General features: G+C 43.9%; 1 protein-coding gene across 4 annotated transcripts in view; it reads right to left on the bottom strand.

The window, feature by feature from the left end:
- The window catches only part of LOC144754735 (flavin-containing monooxygenase 1-like), a 633,385-nt gene that overhangs the window by 249,958 nt on the left and 361,621 nt on the right, over positions 1–21,806 (bottom strand). For all 4 annotated transcript variants that reach the window (XM_078642912.1, XM_078642930.1, XM_078642937.1 and 1 more), the window contains exon 5: positions 15,524–15,666. In XM_078642912.1, coding sequence (XP_078499038.1) covers positions 15,524–15,666 — 143 coding nt within the window. The remainder of the gene's footprint in view (positions 1–15,523; positions 15,667–21,806) is intronic.

The following is a 21,806-nucleotide window of genomic DNA, read 5'->3' as shown; positions in this document are numbered from 1 at the left end:
ATGGTTTCTCTTATGCATCCATTGACATTGTAGCAAGCCTGGTCTCGGGATCACACCCACGTATTTCAATGTCGGTGATCAGCTTGGCGGGGAGGGTTGATCTCATCAGTGGGGCACTCCCGCCAGAAGCCTCCATGTTCTTCCCAGTGCTCGCTTTACCCCCTATGTCAACACTCCCGGCACCGTGCTGAGGCGCCGCCCTTCAAAGGGATGCCGAAAGTGTCCGGTATGCATGGGTGGCAATGCCAACATTCCAGGTACAGAAATAGGATTTCTGACTTTTCAAAAACGCCAACTAGGACAATGACATAATTGCTTTTGACCTTTAACATCGGGGCTTTACAAACATGTTTTGACTAAGTCTATATAAGGGCTAGATCTCGCAAATGAGTATTCAGACTCACATTATAAGGAGATAGATTTAGCCAGAAAATACGGGTAAATGAGATAGCTCAGTGGGTGATATGCTTGCTGCAAAAAAAGTGCCATCCCAATGAGTTGAGTTGAATTGAAGCAACAACTTGAAAAATACTGTTATTTGATGAATAATAAGTTACCCGTAACAGGAAATTACCCTTGTTTTTTAGTTGATGCCTACCAGACTGTGTGCTAAGAACATCTTGAGGACATTCATGAAGCTGAACTAGGAATGCGTTTCGCCCTTTGCTTACCATGCATTGGCTTTGTGGGTTATAGTTCATATTTTCTGGCTTTCTGTTTGCCACTTTATTTGCTATAGACTATCCAGCTTGAGTTTGTCCCTCTAAATCTTGTTTAATGCATTCTTGACGAGCTCGCTTTCTGCAAACAGGCCTTTAAATCTTGTTCTTATCTTGTTTAAAAGGAACTTAATTGAGGTGCATGGGGGAGGGTGACGGGAAAGCGTGCCTCACTAATTCCCTGCTGAAGCACTCTGAACCGCTAATCTCCTAAGCGGCAGACTTTCCGGGGAACTGTGTGCCCCTCAGCATGTCCATGTGAAAAGGGCTGTCTGTGCTGCTGGCCCTACCCTGCCCCTACCAAGCAGCTGTCTAGGTCAGCGGTCCGTGGAAGTGCTAAAAAAACGAAATAAAGTTTATAAAATGAGCGCAGGGGAGCAGCATTGTCCATGTTTGCATATGCTTTCGGGCTAAATTTAATTCCTGCCTGTATTCAGACATTTATTCGCCTGTACATGTAATATAGTGGAAGAGGGAGAGAGAGCATGTCATGATGCTGTTAGACACGGAGACCCACCGTAAACAGAAACTAAAATACATTGTACTCTGGGACGCATGAGAGAGTGTGATGGGGCAGTCCCCGGGTCTTATCAAACCTGAAGTTATACCCCATGTCTGTTCTAAACTTAAAGAAAATTCAAATGAAAATGCATTATGAACGGGGAATTTGCGGAAAGGTATGAACTGGAGTGCTTGGTCAAGTGAAATCGAACACGCAAAATGGAGAAAATGCACCACATAACACTCCGATTATCCAGGAGTTCCAGATCCCATGCAACACACAACCACACACACAACCACACACACAACCACACACATCCACACACACAACCACACATACATTTACACACACAACCCCACGCAAACACACACACACACAACCAAACACACATCCACACACACAACCACAACCACACACAACAGCCACACACAGCCACACACAACCACACGCACACACACACCACACACACACACAACCACACACACAACCACACACGCAACCACACACACACACACACACAACCATGCATGCACACACACAACCACACACACACCCACAACCACAACCACACAGAAAACCACCCCCCCGACCCCCACAACCACACACAACGACACACAACCACACACACACAACCACGAGCACACACACAACACACACACAACCACACACAACCACACACACAACCACACACAAACACAACTGACACCCAGCCACACACACACACAACCACACACACAAAATCACAACCACACATACAACCACACACCCAATCACAAAACCAAAACCACAACCACACACACACAACCACACACACAACAACACACACAAGCACACCGTCAGTGCACACTTTCACCAGGCACAGACACCATCAGTCGTCAGTGCACGCTTTCACCGGGCACAAACACCACCAGCCGTCAGTGCACACTTCCACCAGGCACACACCACCAGCCGTCAGTGTAAGCTTTCACCAGGCACACACACACCACCAGCCATCAGTGCACGCTTTTACCAGGCACACACACACCACCAGCCGTCAGTGCACGCTTTCACCAGGCACACACCACCAGCTGTCAGTGCACGCATTCACCAGGCACACACACCACCAGCCATCAGTGCACGCTTCCACCAGGCACACACACCACCAGCCATCAGTGAACAATTCCTACAGGCACACACACCACCAGCCATCAGTGCACACATCAATTGTTAGCGCATCCACAATTAACTATTGTAGCAATCGCAGTATGGCGCACTTTACTTTTAAACATATTTATCGAAAACGCAGCATGCCACCATTGCTACAAAAGTAAATACACATTTTGTTGGCCTACAATTAATAGACTTTTGTTGCATTTGGTGTTTCAATATTTAGCAATGCCAATAGCTCAAACTTAATTAAAGCGAGACCTATTGCATTGCAAATGCTTGTTTTTAGATGGTGTAAATCCGTTCAGGAGTCAAAAAATCAACTTCCCATAGGAAACCTTGGGCAAGCCTACAGCCAAAACTGTTGAACTGAATTACCCCAAATTTGGCAAAAAGGCAGTGCTTGGTTCAGAAAGCGACCTTTATTTTAAATGGTGGAAATCCGTTCAGTAGTTGCTGAGAAATTCCAAAAATAAAAGTTTTGATATCTAGGGCAGTGGTGGAGTCGCGACCCCTACCGACCACAAGCTTCATTCTAATTAGCTGCAACAACCATGAGCTTCATTCTAATTGGCTGTCAATACTCCAAACCAGGAAGTGTTGGCAACCATCTTGTGACTCAGTAGAAGCGAGTCACCAGAAAACAGAGAAACAAAGATATAAAACAAGAGAAGGGGGCAGGGTAGAAACACCCTGACCCTCGAAGCATTTTTTTTGCGGGGAGCCGAAGGGACTGTGGGGGCATTGGGGCTTCCCCCACGGTCCCCAACGGATAGGGCCGGCCCAGGGGAATGGGGTCCCTGGGGTTAGAAGTGACCCGGGAGGGGGGCCATGCGGTCCCCCTGAAATCAAAAATTAAATAAATAAAGGCGTGCCCCGGGGGATGGGATCCCTGGGGCCAATAGAGGCCTCAGGAGGGGGGCACTCCTTAAAACAAAAATATATATGTGGCCATGCCCTGAGGGATGGGGTCCTATGGGCCAGAATTGGCCATGGGAGGGGGGCAGACGCGGCCCTCTGCTCGTTTTATTTTTTTAAAATAATGAACATGTCGGCATGCTTTTAAAAAAAAAAGAAAAATGAAGTTGCGACTCTAGCGTGATTTTCAGCGCAGCCCCAGTGTGTAAGCGATGGATGCACGGCTCTCAGCGCAGCCCCCTTGTGAAAGTGATGTCTGTGTGACTCTCAGTGTGCCCTCCTATGTGAACATGCTGGGTGCACATTTCCAAGCAAGAAAAAATATATATATTTTTTCAAAACCTAAATTATATGTTGGGTTATTAGGTGGCTCTAAAAAGAGCCACCTAATAACTCTAAAGAGAGCCCTTGTGTTTATTGGGAGCTTTCTGTAGCTACATGTAAGTGCAGATGCAGAGGCTTAGGTTGTTTAGAAGGATTCTGATTCCCTTATCTGTGAAATGTACACCATCACTCCTGTAGATGCCATCCATATCGAAACATAGATTGTTATTGTATGTGGATCGCATACTATGGTCTCTGAGGTAAGCAGAAACCACTTTATTGAACTTTTTTCAAGATTTCTCAATCTGTGGACAAAATTGATTGGAGCACTTCCGTTTCTGTCTTTGGCATATGTTATACAGTATAGAAAGGCAGTCTGGGGGAAAAGCAACATGTGTTCTGCAAAGGTGTCCTTCATTAGCATTTCCAGAGCTAGCCCAGTCAATGTACCTAGGTCATTGCCATCACAGTTCCCAATCATGATGTCATTGGGTTGGAGATGTAAGAAGGTTTTAACCAAAGGCATCAATTGGTGCCACTTTAATCCTCTTTGTGCAATCCATTTATTGTCCACGTTTTGCAAAGCTAGATCTTTGTCAATACCTCTGTGCTCAGCATACCTTTTGCACCAGAAAGCATAGGTGTGTCCCACAATCCATGCTCTAAGCATCTTAAAGAGAAGTCTGGATGCACTGCAAAGATGTGTGTAATCAAAGTAGACAGTTGGTAGAATGAGAGGTATCTAAAATGGTGGACAATATTAGAAATGATTGGCTGTTTAAGAACATTATATAGTCAAAAAAGGGTGCATGTTTCTGTCTTTAAAAAGCATGTTTCTTATTGGTTAGTAAGAAATGTTTGAAAGGTACATTACTTAGGATAAGCTCATATTTTAGAAAGTCATGCACACTTGTGTTTGTATTTGCAACATTGTGTGCTGAACTTGTGACCTCTCAGTTCGGTTGAGTGTTCCATGAACTGGTAATATGGAAACAGGCATTAAGGAGAATGGGGGTAGGTTAGAAAGTTAACTGTGACATTAAAATGTGAATTTGTTATGAATATTAAAGTAATATGTTATTACAGTAAGATTTCCCAAGTCCGTGCTATCTTTAGAAGTAGTGTATTATTTAAATAAAGTTGTAACATTATTTGTAATATATTTTTATACTCCTGTATTTTGGGGTCAGTTAGAAGTCAGTTGGCAAGGGTTGATATGTGTAACCAATAGAAATGTGTTTGAGAATTTGAAATAATCTGGGAAGCAATATAATTTGTTATTTACATATATATGTGTAAAGAAAGAGGAGAGTTTGCCATTATTGGTTTTGCTAAGAACAGTGCATTTTATTGATTGTGAACATAAGAAAATCTGGTGTGAGATTATGATATTTCATAATCTACAAATCAATTTGAAAGGTGAGTTCTCAACTTGTGAGGTATATTATGTGATGCATTTGTTTTTAAAGATAAAAAATAAATCATGACATTTGGAGTTTGAGATATATTTTGTAATGAAGAAATGTTTATTTCAATTTTTTGTAATGTATTTAAATGTTGTTTAATAAAAATTCTATATATTATTAGAACATTGGAATGTTGGGAGCTCCATTGCATACAATGGAGCGCTCCATGCTTCTACGGGCCAGTAAAGGCCTGCAGAGCAACATTCCAATGTTTTTCAAAGGCCTTTGGGAGCTCAAGGAGATTTTAATCCCCTCGAGTTTCGAGAAGCCCTTGTTTTATTTGTTAGTGGCAGAATGTTTTAATAGCCTTACAGCCCTCTGTAGCAGGGCTATACCGGCTATTAAAGTCATGTGCCTTGTTAAAGTCCTTCGGCTCGTGCCTTTAACGTGGAAGTGGACCTTAACAAACCGGATTAGCCCACTACGGTGGGCTATAAGGCTATATGATGTGTGTTTTGGAATAAGGATTGTTGATTATGGCAGTTTGTTTCAGTTTGTGGATATGTACATTAGTAGCATACTGCATAATTTTAGGTGTTGATTTGAAATTGGTAATGCATATGTTGAGTTAAGGTATTAGTGATGAGACTAGTTCTGTTAAATCTCTAAAGAGGTTCAGTTGAAATGTGCCACATACTTTTTGCTGCTTGGCTTAAAATTAAAGTTTGTTCTGTGGATATATGAAGTGTAGATAGTATTGTGGTAGGGAGACATCCATTTATGTTTTTGAGTGCTATGGTGTGAAATCTGAATGGTTCCTGCTTTGTATTTGGCTAGGTGTAATATTAAAAGTAGTTGGAAAAAGGTAAAGTAGCAGTAGAGATTCATGCATTACTTAAATCCCATAAGCACTGTCCTTGCAGAGCAGGCATTGCCCTGTCAGTACTCATACACTCCTCCAATCACCCATCCAGCACCATACACTTATCCATTTAGTGCGCTAATACCTAAGCACTTATACATTTACCATGCACTCTGTTTGAAGCACTATAATCATTCCAGTTACTAGTCATGTACCTATGGAATGGCCTAGCCACTAACACAAGTACAGCTACAATATTCTGGGTACTATGCTTGCAGATCTCAAACTAGCTACATACTATTGATACACTCTTCTAAATATCCAGTTAGTACCTATGCAGTCTAGGAATCCTCCTGTCTGTCCCATACACTTCTCCAAACACCCATCCAGCACTTTAAAAGTATCCTATCATTCCACCAATACCTAAGCATTTAGAAATTCACCATGCACTATGTTTGCAGCATTGTCATTATTCCAGTTACTAGTGATGTACTTATGGAATGGCCTGGACAGTAAGATAAGTACAGCTACAATATTCTGTGCACTATCAATGCAGACCTCTAACCAGCTACATTCTATTGGTACACTTCTTTAAATACCCAGGGTTAGAAATGGGATTTCTGGTTGGCTGAGACTTGCGCCAAAGCCAGGAGAAACCACCACTCTAGTCAGGGCAAGGGAGTTACACGCCAAAGATAACCCCTGCTCATCCCCTTGGTAGCTTTGCTCGAGCAGTCAGGCTTATCCCGGAGGCAATGTGTAAAGCATTTGCGCATGCACACAGCAACAACATCCCAGGCACACCACAAAAGGAACTCCACAAAAGGTTATATAAAAATAGCCTTTGTAGTCTCATAGCACATTAGAATAGTAAACACATAACATACATTGTGCCAACTGGCATGGACCATATTCACAAGGGATTATTTACACAGGACAGGGCCACGTGGCCCACTGTCAGGATCAGCACTTAGCAGAAATTGGTACAAGTAAAAATAGATCATAAACATACAACCAGTAACTACTGGTAATCACTGTACTCCACCTCAACCTGCAACATAAACTACATTATGCACAGTCACACCAGGCGCGAATTACATTCTGCTCCAACCTCACCAGCATAAACACATTATGCAATCTCCTCACTAGTCTAAACACATTAGACCCTACCTCCTAAGTATAACTCACATTAGGGGCGTACCTCACAGAGTGAAACATAATCTCACTAGCATAAACTATAATATGCTACACAACCTCATAATCATAAACCACAGTTTAGAGGTATCAAATACAGGGTGCGCAAAACATACTAAATACATTACATTTCTTAGCACCACATTGCATGAGCACATCAATCACATTAGGGCCTTGCACCCTATACATCTATCAGTCCCCCTGGCCAACGGGCCATCCAAGAAGGGGCTCAAATGTCCTGTGTCCCAAATGTCAGGGCGCGCTGCCAAGACAGTGCCAGTCAGGAGTGCGCCCTCTGCGCAAACCTAAACGTTGCAGCTGCCCACTACCTGCTGGGCAGCTGAGAACCATCAGATGGTGCCTAAACGCTGCAGCTGGCACTGAGTGCTGCACAGCTGGGGAAGGCCTGGCACCACTGTGCCACTTCTGGGGCTCTCTTTAATCACTGGTAACACGATGGAGCCACCTAGGCTCTGAAAATAAAATATGCCCCTGGGAGCACTCTGGCTCCTGAAATAACTATGCGCAAAAGATAGGAGAAGAACTTGCCCCCAAACACTATGGGGCGCACTGGCGCTGTAGCTATAAACATACCCTACGACATTGGAGTCATCTGACCCTGAAAGCAAATAAGGCAGCTCTGACCCACACGGGCCCTGGAATAATGAGGCCAAATCAGAACTTGCCCCCGAGGAACTGTGGGGCCCATGGGGGCTCGAAGGAGGTAGATTAAACCGTTGGAGCGGCCCACTGCTAGACGGGGCCGCTCTGACTCTGCCTCTCCCAACTGGGCACCACACTCACCGGGCTCTCGTCGGGGAATGCTTCTCCCTTCTCGTGGCCTCCTCTCACCAGGTCTCCTCTCGAGCTCCTCCCTCTTGTCCTACCTACGCAGGGCTCTCTGCTCCTTACGAGAGCCCTGCCTGCAATCTATATCGGGGCGCAGGGCTCCCTCCTTGCCCCGGGAGCCCCTGAGGACCATGGCTGCACTTCCGCTTCTGTCCTGCAGCCCCACCCACAACCAGGTGGGCCACGGGTGGCGGCGGCGGTGGCAATCCGGGCATCAGATGAGGGGTAGGCTCCCTCTGTAATAAAAATAAACAGCGGGGTGGGCACCCGTTACTAAATTAAATAAACTCTGCAGTGGCACAGCGGGGTGGGCACGCATGGCACACGAAGGAAATCTCGGTGGAATCCCTCACCGGGGATTCCCTTTCCTTATCAGTCAGTGCCGCGCTGCCAAGCCCACGCATTCCTCCTGGGGCATTTAAAATACAGATCTCCCAAGGCGCTTAGGCTATCACAAGCCTTGGCAAGAGCAACACTGGAGAGCCAATGGTCCCAGCAGCCCTGGAGGCATCAAGGAAAAGCAGAAGGGGACCACAAGCAAGAGATCCTCCAGGCATCCAGGGGCAGGGCAGGTCCCAGGGAGGCAAGCCTTCCCCTGGGCCCCAGCAGCAGCACGCCCCTGGTTGTCTCAAGTCAAAAGCAGGAACATTTTACATTTTTATACCCACATTTCCTTTGTTTAAAAGGGTACAGGCAATGGGAGAACCAGCTACAACTGGTTCAGGGGAACTCCTGAGCACTTTGTTTTGGTCAGCCCCTCTCTCCCTTTCACTGGGCAGGCTAGGGACATCAGACGGACCACAGGGAGTGGAGCCAGCATTGTGGAGGGAAGGCACAGCCCTACTCAGATCCCAGGTGCAACTCCTCCCTCCACGCTACATGCAGATACCTCCATTCACCACCAGGCAGACCCATCCTGGCTCCTGGAACCAAGCACACCAGCCAGCCCGTGTCACTCACAAGCCAGACAGGCAATTCAAATCACACTGCACACAGAAATGCCAACTTCTAAAAGTCTAGACACATTAAATCTGCGCACACCATCATGCAGCATTTAATCTCACGAGTTTGCACATACCAAACTCGCCCCTGCACTCCCCACACATCAGGAACTACCATGGACACACATATCACCATGCATTCCTATGGGAGGGCAGGCCACTCTCACCACACATACATAGAGAGCGCACGCACTTTACACTGTACCACAGTGAAAAAAGTGCGCAGAGGCCTAAAATCACCAACACCAGGTTACAGAAACAGGCTAGGAGAATGCAAAAAGTTTCGGGATGAGCATGCCAAAAGGGCCAAGTCCAACACCCAGTTAGTACGCATGCAGTCTAGGAAGCCTACTGTCAGTCCCATGCACTTCTCCAATCACCTATCCAGCGCTATCTACTTATTCTATTACTCCGCCAATACCAAAGCACTTATACATTCACCATGCACTCTGTTTGCAGCACTGTAATCATTCCAGTTACTAGTCATGTACTTATGGAACGGCCTAGCCACCAACACAAGTACAGCTACAATATTCTGTGCACTATGCATGCTGACCTCTAACCAGCTACATACTATTGATTCACTATTCTAAATACCCAGTTAGTACCCATGCAGTCTAGGAATCCTCCTGCCAGTCCCATGCACTTCTCCAATCACCCATCCAGCACTATCTACTTATCCTATCACTCTGCCAATACCTAAACACTTATAAATTCACCATGCGCTCTGTTTGCAGCACTGTAATTATTCCAGTTACTAGTCATATACTTATGGAATGGCCTAGCCAGTAACACAAGTATAGATACAATATTCTGTGCACTATGCATGCAGACCTTTAACCAGCTACATACTATTGATTCACTCCTCTAAATACCTAGTTAGTACGCATGCAGTCTAGGAATCCTCCTGTCAGTCGCCATGCACTTCTCCAATCACCCATCCAGCACTTTCTACTTATCCTATCACTCCGCCAATACCTAAGCCCTTATAAATTCACCATGCACTCTGTTTGTAGCACTGTAATTATTCCAGTTACTAGTCATATACTTATGGAATGGCCTAGCCAGTAACACAAGTATAGCTACAATATTCTGTGCACTATCCATGCAGACCTCTAATCAGCTAAATACTGTTGATACACTCCTGCAATTACCCAGTTAGTACTTATGTAGTTTAGGAAACCTTCTGCCACTTCCATGCACTTCTCCAATCACCCATCCAGCACTATCTACTTATCCAATCATTCCGCCAATACCTAAGCACTCGATAAATGCACTCAGGCACTCTCCTTGTAGTATTGTAATCTTTTAATTACTAGCCATGTATTCATGGAATGATACAGGTTCTAACCATGCAGTTCCACAATCACATGTGTACTACTAATGCTGTGCTCTAGTATCCTTCACACTACTCATACACTACTACAATTATGCAGGTAGCACTGTTTCATTGCTCAAATTATTAACGTAGTTTCTTTGTATGAACTTTTATAGTTATACATGTGAATATTTATATATAATTATTTCAATTATATTAAATTGTTTTCAAAACAAAAATAATTGTAAATAGAACATATTTTCCGGGGAATAGAAGCATACTTCTAGTAAGGTACCTTTTTTTAATGAAGAAAGTATTTTCAACAAAATACATTATTGCATGCAGTTGATACCTGTGGTCGTTGTTACAAACTGAAAAATGGTTGTCCAATTGAAAAAGAAAAGATAGTTCCTAGAAATGTTGAAGAAGTAATAGCTGTGGAAGTTCAAGGGAGACGTACCCAGGCTCCAGTGTTTACATGGGATTGTAGTAGTATTTGTAGTGTACGTCAACAATCTAGTGATATTTTACTAAATTTCGTAAGAGAATATGGAAGAAAAACTGAAACAGAAGATTGAGATATTACAAGGACTGGATCTTTGCAAAGTGAGAAAAAATACTATTTCTGCTTATTTTCACCTTTATATTGCCTCTTTTTGCTTGTTGCTGACCTTTATTCGGCCTCTTTCAGCTCATTTCTTACCTTTATTCAGACGCTTTTCGCTAGTTTCTGACCTTTATCTTGCTTCCTTCTGCTCGTGGCTGACCTTTATTCAGACTCTTTCTGCTCATATCTCACAGTTTTTTTGCCTCTTTCTACTGTTTCTCACCTTTTTATTGCCTCTTTCTGCTTGTTGATGACCTTTATTCGGCCTCTTTCTGCTTGTTTCTGACCTTAACTTGCATTTTCCTGCTCGTTGCTGACCTTTATTCTGCCTCTTCATGCTTGTTTCTCATCTTTATTTTGCCTCTTTCTGCACCTTTCCCACAGGACCACACGGGGAGCCTCATTGCCCCAAATCCTAAGCTGGTGCACACCTCCTGTGGGAGCAGGCATTGCTGCTGCACACAAGGAGCTGCTGGAAAGGCAGCTGCTTGTGTGCAGGAGCAATAGTTTGATCTCTTTCTCTGCCCGTATGTCTGCGGGCATGGAAAGAGAGGAAAACGTCCATTTATAGAGGGTGGGAACACTTTGACAGCTCCCACCTGCTGACAGCTCCCACCAAGTAAAATCAGAAAATTATGCCCCAGCTGTGGGCAACCTGGGACACAACCGGAGCTGGTCCTGGGGGATAGGTGGTCCCCAGGACCATATAGGATTCCAGCAGTGGGCTGTGGGGCTCCCCCTCCTTTGATCTGCATGAGCTGTTCCTGGGGAGGTGGTGGTCCCTGGGGAGGCATATGGCATGGAATGGGCTAACACAGCCCCCTCCCCTTTTAACATGTTATTGTGGCCCCGGGGAGGGGGTGTTCCCCAGTGCACCCCCACATTATTGTTGAAGTAGCCATGGGGAGGTGGTGGTAACAGCCCAAGGCCCCCTCCATTAATTAAACTTCAGATAAGTAGGAATTTCTCATGTGAAAGAGAAATGGCCTCCCATAATTTACTGTCTTATCTAAGTTGCTGGAAATGTTTAAAGAAAGCCTCAGTTTAATTCTTTGCTATAGAAAGAATAGAAACCCACACATTTAAAAAATGTAATACCATATTATGTTAATGTTTCTTGCTTAATTAATAAAATCTTTTGCGGCTAATGTTCTGTGTTTATTTAAAAATACACTTTTTTTCTAAAGCAAGGTTAGGCGATGAAGTTATATTAAATAAGATGCTGAATATGTTGTGGGAAGTATTTCCCCTGCCTGATGAATGATGTGGGCAGACAGCAGAGGGGTGGAAGTGTCCTTTTGGAGAATGCTGGATTCCAGTTGGATGCAGAATGAAAATCACACCACATGCTTTGTACCATTATTTTTTTTTATAAAAACAAGTTCCAAGTTTAGGAGTTTGAGAACCCTTGCAGAGACCTTTGCACGAAACAGACTCAGACATATTTGGAGACGGGAGGCTGCAGAGGAGTTTCAGACTTCAATGCAGAACTGAAGGGAACAGAGCAGATGTGATTTGCAGATGCAGGGATGGAGATGACAGACCTTGATGGAAAGCAAAACAGAAGCAGAGGAAGGCAGATTAGATGCAGGTTTTGTTCCATTCTGACTTTTATTAAAATCCCCAAGCTTTGACTTTGACTAACTGGCATTGCCAAGGCTTATTTGCTCTATGCTTTATTTCCCCTTATGGAAGATTCTGCAATTATTAATTATTGATTAGGTCGATGCTAATCTCGCTCTTGCTTCAATTTTTCTGACTCTTCTGACTGACATCATTTGTGCCTCATTTTCTTAGACTAGGGATTTTTTCTTTTATGGAATGTGCTGTATGCAATTTATGATATGCCTTCAGGCCAATAGGAATCAAAAGGCAAATACCGAATCGGTAAATACCGAATCTTACCGATTCGGTGTTTTTTACCGAATTTTTATCTACATTGTAATTATCGATTCGAAAATACCGAATCGGTAAAATTCGGTATTTTCAAATCGGTAATTGTAAATTACCTACATCTAGCCCTGAGATGTTTATTTGCATTTCTTTATTTGCCCATGTTTATGAAGGAGCACTTTTGGTCAAAATATGGTGGAAAAGATTCATCACCTTAAGCAGAAACAAGGGTAATGGTAATTGAAGGTAATGGTGCCACATTTTCTACATTTTCCCAACACAGATTAACCAGATATTTCCGCATTATTAATAACAACATGCAATGAACAGTGAATTGACTCCATATGAGGCGAGCCATGCTCTCAAAACAAGAAGGGACGTAAGTACTGAGGGTGCAGAGACCTTGCGAATAGACATAAGGCATACGAGAGGACTTATACTACCCGATAACTAAGGGTGCCAAAGCAGGAAAATTACATCAAAATGTAGTGTTTTAAAGTTTCTATAGAAAAACAAACATTTTTTTGGGTGGTGTTTTATCACTTGTAATCAGTTTTACCTGAAACCAGAAACCCTATTTTCATCATAATACATGGTTACACCATCACTCTTTCAACAAACTGCTTAAATACTTGGTATCTTTCTCCTTAATGTCCATTGCAGGTCAAAAGAATGGGAGTAAAATCTTGTACATTCACTGTATTAGTCTTTGCAACCCTTGTACCTGCCAAACTAAGGGCCTCATTAGGATGGCGGTGAGACCGCCACCGACAGCCTGTCGGTGGTGGTTTTACCTGTAAGTATAGGTCTGAGCACTCATCTCGCGCCCTTCTGTCACACTGCACGATAGGGAACTTTTCCCATTGTTCCATGTATTCCATTAACCATGTTCATCTTTAGAAACCCAATTTCATCCACTTCTTATTTCAAGCTCAATAAATCACTGCAGAGACAGCGAAATGCTACTCCTTGAATTTTATTTTCCAAACTCCAAATGAATACTGCGTGCCCGTCCGGGCTTTGCACAGCAACACGTTATCCAAACAGTGGAATGTACATCGGAATAGGCTCCTCACTTCATTTCCCAATGCATTTCGAGTCTAATGTGACTCTTCATCAGGGGACACTGCAATAAATAAAAAAAACAACTAAACCGGTTGCTCACAACTGACCTTGACTGAAGACCCACTAAATACAAATCCTCTAAATTGTGTGCTAGCCCAACCGTCCCATGTTCTAACTTAATTCCTAACACAATAACACTCCCATGTTTATCATCAAACGCTCCCGGTTTTACCGCCATCCTAAGCAAGTTTCCCGCCTGCTACATTAATATGGAGGGCTGGTTGTTGGTGGTCAGAAAGATCGATCGCCACACATCTGACAGGCTCCTTGAGCCCACCGGTGCAGTGGAGGGGCTAGTAGTCCTTAAAATGGTGGCACTGCCTGCCAGGCATCTTCGCCGGGCCTTTTCATGACGGTTAACTCGCCATGAAAAGGCAGTCAGAAAGGGACTTTTGGGGCTCATAGCAGGCCCCCCTTTCCCTTTTGCCCTCAGACATGGGCCCTGGTGCCCCCCTACACATCCCTATACTATGTGGCAGGCACTGCATTGTGCCTGCCACGTAATACAGGGATATGTGCAGTGACCAGCAGCACACGCTGCATTGCAAAAGATAGGCATTGCAACTGCCGTGGTGGCGGTTGCCATGTAATGCCTATGTAAAGACCACTGACAGCCTCTCGCGTGGTCCTGTTTCCATTAGCGTGGTGGGCAGACGAAAGTCCGTCCACCATCCTAATCTGTCCCTAAGTATTTGGTTTTGTACGAGACTAGCTTTAAATAGCTCTAGCCCTATATGGGTAAAAGTGTGCCCAATATCTTGAGAATAAATACTGATTGTTCCTTTTAAACAATTTATACAAATTTTGATTGTTCCTTTTTTACAATAAATGTTTACAGTGAATGATGTGTTCCAGCAAATTGCACATAATTACAAAAAATAATTCCAACTATTTGTACTGTACAACAAGCAACAACTAGTCCAATCCTGTGTCAACAGCATAAACTTAGATGGATTGAAACCCAAACCGACAGCCGATGTGAAGTAACTCATATTCACCCTCAACACTGATTTCACCTTCAAGGAACTCACTAAAAATATACTAATTCATGGATGTCATTCCTTAGAACTGAACAAGAAATTCAACTGATTCATGGTAACTGCACTCGAGATCGGTATTAGGAGGTCTTTTCTAAACAATGTTTTTTTTTGTTTTATATAGCGCAAACTTGACCTGAATCGGGTATCAGAGCGCATAACATAGCACCAGTTGCGGACATGAGGACACGTTCATTTTTGTTGGGCACGGGGAGAATTTGCCCAGAATCACAGGATGTTCAGCGTCTTGCCGAGACTCGAACCCAGTTCCTCTGGTTCGAGGTCGACCGCTCCAGCCGTTAGGCCAACTCCTCCTTTTGAATTTATGCTTTGAGAAATTTGATAAAAGTATGCCTTCTCGCCAAAGTAAATACTGTTAATATGCAACAAAACATAACTATCAATGTTATAAATCACCACATTTATATTGATTTCTTCCGGTGAAGCTCTCTGATCTCAGACCAATCTGGTCCTTATTAAAAAATATGAGAAAATACCTAAATAAATAATACATTTGTTTGGTTTGCTCTTTGCATGGAAGATTCCTGTCCCTTGACGCAGGTTACATGTTGAAGAGAAACATTGGTGATAAGGTTCACATTACATCCAAACCTTCTTTTACCTTAGCAGACACATGACTGAGCTCTGTAGCAATATCTGCTCCACTGTTGCCGATCCCAACCACGAGTACCCTCTTCCCTTTGAATCCATCAGGGTACTTGTATTCTTGGCTGTGGAAGCATTTGCCCTTGAATCTTTCAATCCCTGCAGCAGCAAAAAAGAGAAAAATTAGAAAGAGCACCAGGAAATCATAGCCCATGAACTTGTGTTTCAATAATTTCATTTGTTTTTGTGATATTCCAAATACTTCATGTATTCATACATTTTATGGTATGAACTTAAGATAGAATTCCAAAAATAATGCTACCTATGAGCTTTGGAATTTAAACACATCAGTTCATCAGCACCGACCCTTTTGTGTACCTAGCAATCTGCCAGGGGCTGAAAAAATGGGGTACAATGTTTGATGGTCATCATTAAGGCCCCCAGAGCACCTTTATCACCCGCTGCATCATCTGTTTTTGATGAGCATAACAGATGTTGCAAAGAGTAGTCCATGGTGTGGGTCAGCTCGGGACAGGGCATTGTAGGTGTTGCTCAATCAATCAGTCTGGAGGTTCTTGTAAAGCGCTGCTTACCAACCCAAAGGATAGCCAGGTACTGAGGTTCTGAATGACTTAGTCGTAGACCCATGTCTTGATCCACTTCCTGAAGTCAGCGAGCAAAGGGGAGGTTCGCAGATGGAGGGGGAGATTTTTCCAGGACTTGGCAGCAAAGTAGGAGAAGGAGCGACCTCTGCTGCTTGCCAATAGATGTGAGGGGAGATGTGTGACAGGGTGAGGGAGGTGGAGCGAAGCTCCCCGGTGCGTCGGTGGAACGGCAGGAGGTGGTTGATGTAGGTGGGTCTGATGCTGCGAAGGCCTTTGAAGGCGTGAGTCCGAAACTTGAAGTGGCATCTCTTGTGGACATGAAGCCAGTGGAGGGTTCTGAGGTGTGAGGTGGTACTGGTTCTTTTGGGGAGGCTTAAGAAGAGCCTGGCTGCGGTCTTCTGAATGGTCTGTTGGTGTTTGAAGAGCTGTTTGGTGGTTCCGGCATGGAGTGCATTGCGATAGTCAAGACAACTGGAGACGAGGGCTCAGATTACTTAGGGGTAATATTCATTCCTCCAAGTCATTGTCTACACATTACATTGCTGACAATATGAGCTTCTGCCTCTGCTGAGTATAGATTTTACCTATATTATTACAGTTTATAATTGTCTCCTATAAATACGGCTACCACAAACCTTTCTGTATCATGACCCATAAAGGAGGGGCCATCATTACCAAAGAAACCTAAAAATAACGAAAAGATTTTTACTCAAGTTATATGATAGTCATTTACCAGTAATTCTCCTTGAGGAGGGGAGGAAAGACAGTCCAAACTTTGACGAGGAAGACTATATCTTAGAGAAATAAGGATTACTAGTAAATAATCCAAGCATTCCCTTCCTTGTCCGCCTTCCTCGCTACAGTCCTGACAACACAAGCGTATACCAAAGCTGAGTAAAAAGTGTCATCTGAATATGTAACAAAATTGGGAAGATTTCCTGAATGATATTCAATCCTTCTATAAATTATTATACTGCAGATATCTATTGCGGATATGTGCAAAAACACTCAATAAAGATAGCTGGAAAAATTGCGTTCTTTTCTTAAACAAGACTGACAGAGGTGTACCTAGTCCATGTTGAATCATTTTCAACAGTTAAGAACAGCTGGATATGGCACTGAGAGACCCATAATAAATGGCCATGTGGTAGTAAAGATGACATTTGTGGCAGAAAATAAAAAACATTTATGTTTCAAAAAGATAATTTGTGGTACGTCTTTGCTAGATCTACATTATCATTAACTTCTGTTACAGAGTAGTGTACATTTCTGATGGATACTTGTAACTGCAGATTCATCACCTTTTGAATCCTCCTGGTCATAAGACTGGATCAGAAAATATTTCCGCAGTTGCCCACAAGTGCCAGCAGGTGGTTCAATTAGACTCTGTGGTGGCTCTGTCCCATCTTTGGAAGTGTAGACATGGAGTAGTCTACACCCTCAAACCCCATGCACTGATGTCAGAGCTTTTTTTACTCACCCATCAACACGGATCCAGAACTCTGCTGCCAATGTTTTTGCTGTGTACTGATTTTTCTGCTTTTCGTTATTTTCACAGCATGAGAAGGAATGTCGCTTCATAAAACCACAAGGATTAAGCCATGCCTGTAGGAAACAGATATTGGTACCGGGCACACACAACATCTCTGTTGGATGCCTTAGCCCCAAACATAACTCAGATGTGCAAGTACAACCATCTTTGAAGTTAGCGGGCAGGTTGTTTCCTAGCCGCTAGATACAAAAGAGGCACTCTGACGCGGAGCACTGCCCTCCTGGTTGTCGAAGCGGAGTAAAAGCTCGCCTGGGGTGTGAATAGTGTTTTAATGCTGGGAATCTCGTTTTATCTACCTAAATACTTTGTTTTTACGTTTTATTTTTATTTTAGACTGCTGTTTAATTGAATTTACGGGGCCATTCTATTTACTGCTGCTATTAACCTGTGTTTGCACTGATCTGGAGGTAGTTGGGGGCAATAAGCGGGGCAGCCATCTTTGAAGTTTGCGGGCTGGTTGTTTCCTAGCCGCTAGATACAAAAGAGGCACGCTGACTCGGCCGCGCAGCGCTGCCCTCCTGATTGTCGAAACGGAGTTAAAGCTCGCCAAGGGTGTGAATAGTATTTTAATGCTGAGAATCTCATTTTAACTACCTAAATACTCTATTTCTGCATTTTATTAAATTTTAGATTGCTGTTTAATTGAATTTACGTGGCCAATCTATTTACTGCTGCTGTTAACCTGTGTTTGCACTGATCCGGAGGGAGTCGGGCAAGAAGAGGGGCATCCACCCACAGTTAGTGGGCTAGTTGTTTCCTAGCCGCTAGATACAGAAGAGGCACGCTGACAGCCGAATGCAGCGGGCACGCCGCTAGCACGCCAAAGGTGCACCTAGGACAAGCCCGTCTGCGCCCAACCGTACTCGTACCGGGCTCAAGGCCAGTCCCCCTGGTCCTTCTACTCTAGACTTCATGAACTACATGATAGAGGAGCTTTTGAGGTTGGACCCAGGTTGGGGAACATCAAAGTGCCCAATAATCCCACTTAAAGCCACTCTCAAAGAAATGGCAAGTACCTGCCCTAACTGCTGTCTGCCTCTCCCCCTTATTATGGATCGTCCTACTACTTGTCACTATAATAAGTCAGGAGGAACTAAAAATCTAGAGGATCCACCTCCCTTAAGATGTTTATTACTGATTGTTAGATCTCTGATTGAACACAGCACAGATTGTGCACTGCTTATCGAGGAGCACAACATAAAGCTGGCCTTTATAACGGAGACCTGGTCTGATAAAGCTTCAGGACCCGACTTGGCCAAAGCTACTCCCCCAGGCTTTCACTGTTATACGCAGGACAGACCACATAGTAGGGGGGAGGATTAGCAGTTATATACATGATTCTCTTGAGCCAATCTTCTATACAGCTTCTAACTTCACGTGCGAAGCACTCTCATTCAGCCTCCGCATCTCATATCATAGCACATTCAAGGGGATCCTCCTTTACCGAACCCCTGGCTCTAGAGGCGACTTTTTGGAGTTAGTTGGAACTCTATTAGAAGAGGGATTATGCTTGGACACCTTGATGGTGCTGTGGGACTTCAACTTTCATCCTGAAGCTCTCCCTGACCCCAACACTTTCACACTGGGACAAGTGATTAGCGCCGGGGAGCTTAGGCAGCTGGTAGAAGGCCCCACCCATGCTATAGGACATATGCTAGACGGGATCTACTCTAACAACCCTAATCTTGTTTGTACCAAGGTGCTTCTACTTTTGTGGACTGATCATATCGCCGTTCAATTTCAATTGAGGGAGCCTAAAGCCACCAACTCAAATCAGAGACCTTAAAAAAGATAGAAAAAAGCCCGGAAAGATGTAAATAGCATGGCGCTAGAAGATTTACTTGAGGCAACCAATCGCCCTCTACCCCTAAGAGTGGACGAGGCGAACCCTGCCTATACAAATTGGATAGACGCAGCCTGCAATAAACTATTAAGAAAGCAAAAACATGGCTGTAGAAGAGGCTATAACAACACTGACAAAGCGACGTACAAGCAAAGTCTCACCATCTATAAGGAATTATTGCCTAATACCAAACAAAAACGCCCTTCGCAGAGCAAATTTCTCAAGCAATATCCTCCCCCAAAGAACTTTTTAAACAAGTGCTAAACTCTCCGTTTCCAACATCCCCAAAAACCCGAGCAGCTCAGAACTCTGCGAAAAACTGTCCGCTTTCTTTCAGGAAAAGTTGGAAACAATATTCTTCTTATTTACGCTCACCCATAAGGTGAAAAAAGGGGTGCCACCTAGAATGGTGTCTAGCAGACCCAAAGCAATATCTGCACTAGACAATTTTTTATTATTAGAGACACAAGACTCTATCAAACTTCTGGCCTCCTTCCGATCAGTTTTTCCCAGGACCCATGTCAAGCGTTTGTGATTAAACAAATCCCAGAAGTCATAGGGTCAGCCCTTACCCCCTGTTACATGCCATATTCAAATCAGGCCAATTTCTGAGAAACTGGAAAAAGGCCTCTATTCTTCCTCTGCTCAACAAACAGACACTCGATCCCGAAGATCCAAACAATTATAGACCTATCTCTCAGCTCCCGCTACCATCAAAAAAGATTGAAAAGCTCTATGAATGCCCAACTTGGTCCTTTTCTTTAAACCAATAATATACTCGACCCAGCTCAATATGGGTTCAGAACTGAACACAGCACGGAGCTGGCCCTAATAAAGTCTACAGAGGAAGTCACAGAGGCTTTGGATTGCGGAGGCAATGCAGTGCTGATCATGTTGGATCTTTCACAGCTTTTTATACCGACTATCCTAAAGTATCGATGGCCTGGCTGTCGGAAGCCGGGGTACAAGGCAATGCCTGGAACCCCTGTAATCCTTCCTCTCTACAGAACCCAAACAGGGGATTTAGACAACAACAGCTCCAACCCTTTTTCAATTCCATGTGGGGTGCCACAGGGCTCGTCCCTCAGCCCTACACTGTTTAATATTTACGTGCCAACGCTGGCTGCCCTGATAAGATCATTTGGTTTCCAGCTGACCTCCTATGCGGATGACACGTCAATAGTGTTGTCTCTCCGGGATGGAGAAGAGAGGGAAACAGGGATGAGACTTCATGACTGTAGGAAAGCCATCTCAGGATAGATTTCCTCTAATTGCCTGAAACTCAATTCAGGCAAAACAGAGGTCATACTTTTTGGGAACAATCCGCACCTCTGGATGCCCAACTGGTGGCCAGAAGAATTGGAATCTTGCCCTGCAACGACCAAGAAAGCAAAGTACCTGGGGGTGATAGTGGACAACAGGCTTACCTTCGGGGACCACAAAAGTAGGGTGGTCTCTGCATGTTTCCATATTCTTAGAATTATAAGGAAAATAAAGTTCCTTCTTCCAGAATACAGCCTCAGGACAGTGGTCACTGCACTCATCATGTCACGGTTAGACTATTGCAAAATCTTTATTTGAACATTTTATTAAAACACCTTAACAGGCTTCAAATCGTGCAGAATGCTGCGACCAGACTGCTGACAGGGACACAGAAATAAGTTTTGGTTAAGAAAGAGCTAAAATAACTACACTGGCTCCCTCTTAAACAAAGGGCGCAATTCAAAGCCCTTAAGGGCGCAAGTCCCGGCTTCCTAAGACAACGATTTCAATGGTATGTCTCCAAAAGCACCCTTCGGCAGCATCAAGTGATTCAATCCTGATTCCAAGAATTGAGACAATATGTCACATATTTATTGGTCCCTTGTCAACTTGATAGCAGATTGAGTCCTTTCAGAGTCAATGCTATAGTTATTATAGACGATTTTGAGCCCTTCTGCCACACCTTTAGGCCCAAGGGACATGTCTGGGTCTTCAGCAGGACTTACTCCTCCATCATTAGCTGACCCAGTTCAACCTCAGCTTGGCCTCAGCACGGCACTGACCTCAGCTCGAGAGGTGCCAGCTTCGGACTCCACCCTAATTCCAATATTGAAACTTCTGCTAGATCTCAATCTATGTCATGCTGGCCAGGGAATTTCAGAGGCTTTTTGCCAAAGGTGCAATAAGATTTGTTGCTGCAGGTATATGCAGGATACTACTCCTGGTACTTCTTGGTCACCAAGAAGTAACGGGGGTTGACCCTGAAACTGAATATCAGACTTCTGATTGCCTTGCCCAGGAAGGACAAGTTCAGAAT

This window comes from Lissotriton helveticus, chromosome 1_1 (genome assembly GCF_964261635.1).
Source record: "Lissotriton helveticus chromosome 1_1, aLisHel1.1, whole genome shotgun sequence".
Lineage (NCBI taxonomy): Eukaryota > Metazoa > Chordata > Amphibia > Caudata > Salamandridae > Lissotriton > Lissotriton helveticus.
Note: the sequence above shows the minus strand (reverse complement) of the source record. Positions and strands in the feature narration are given on the sequence as shown.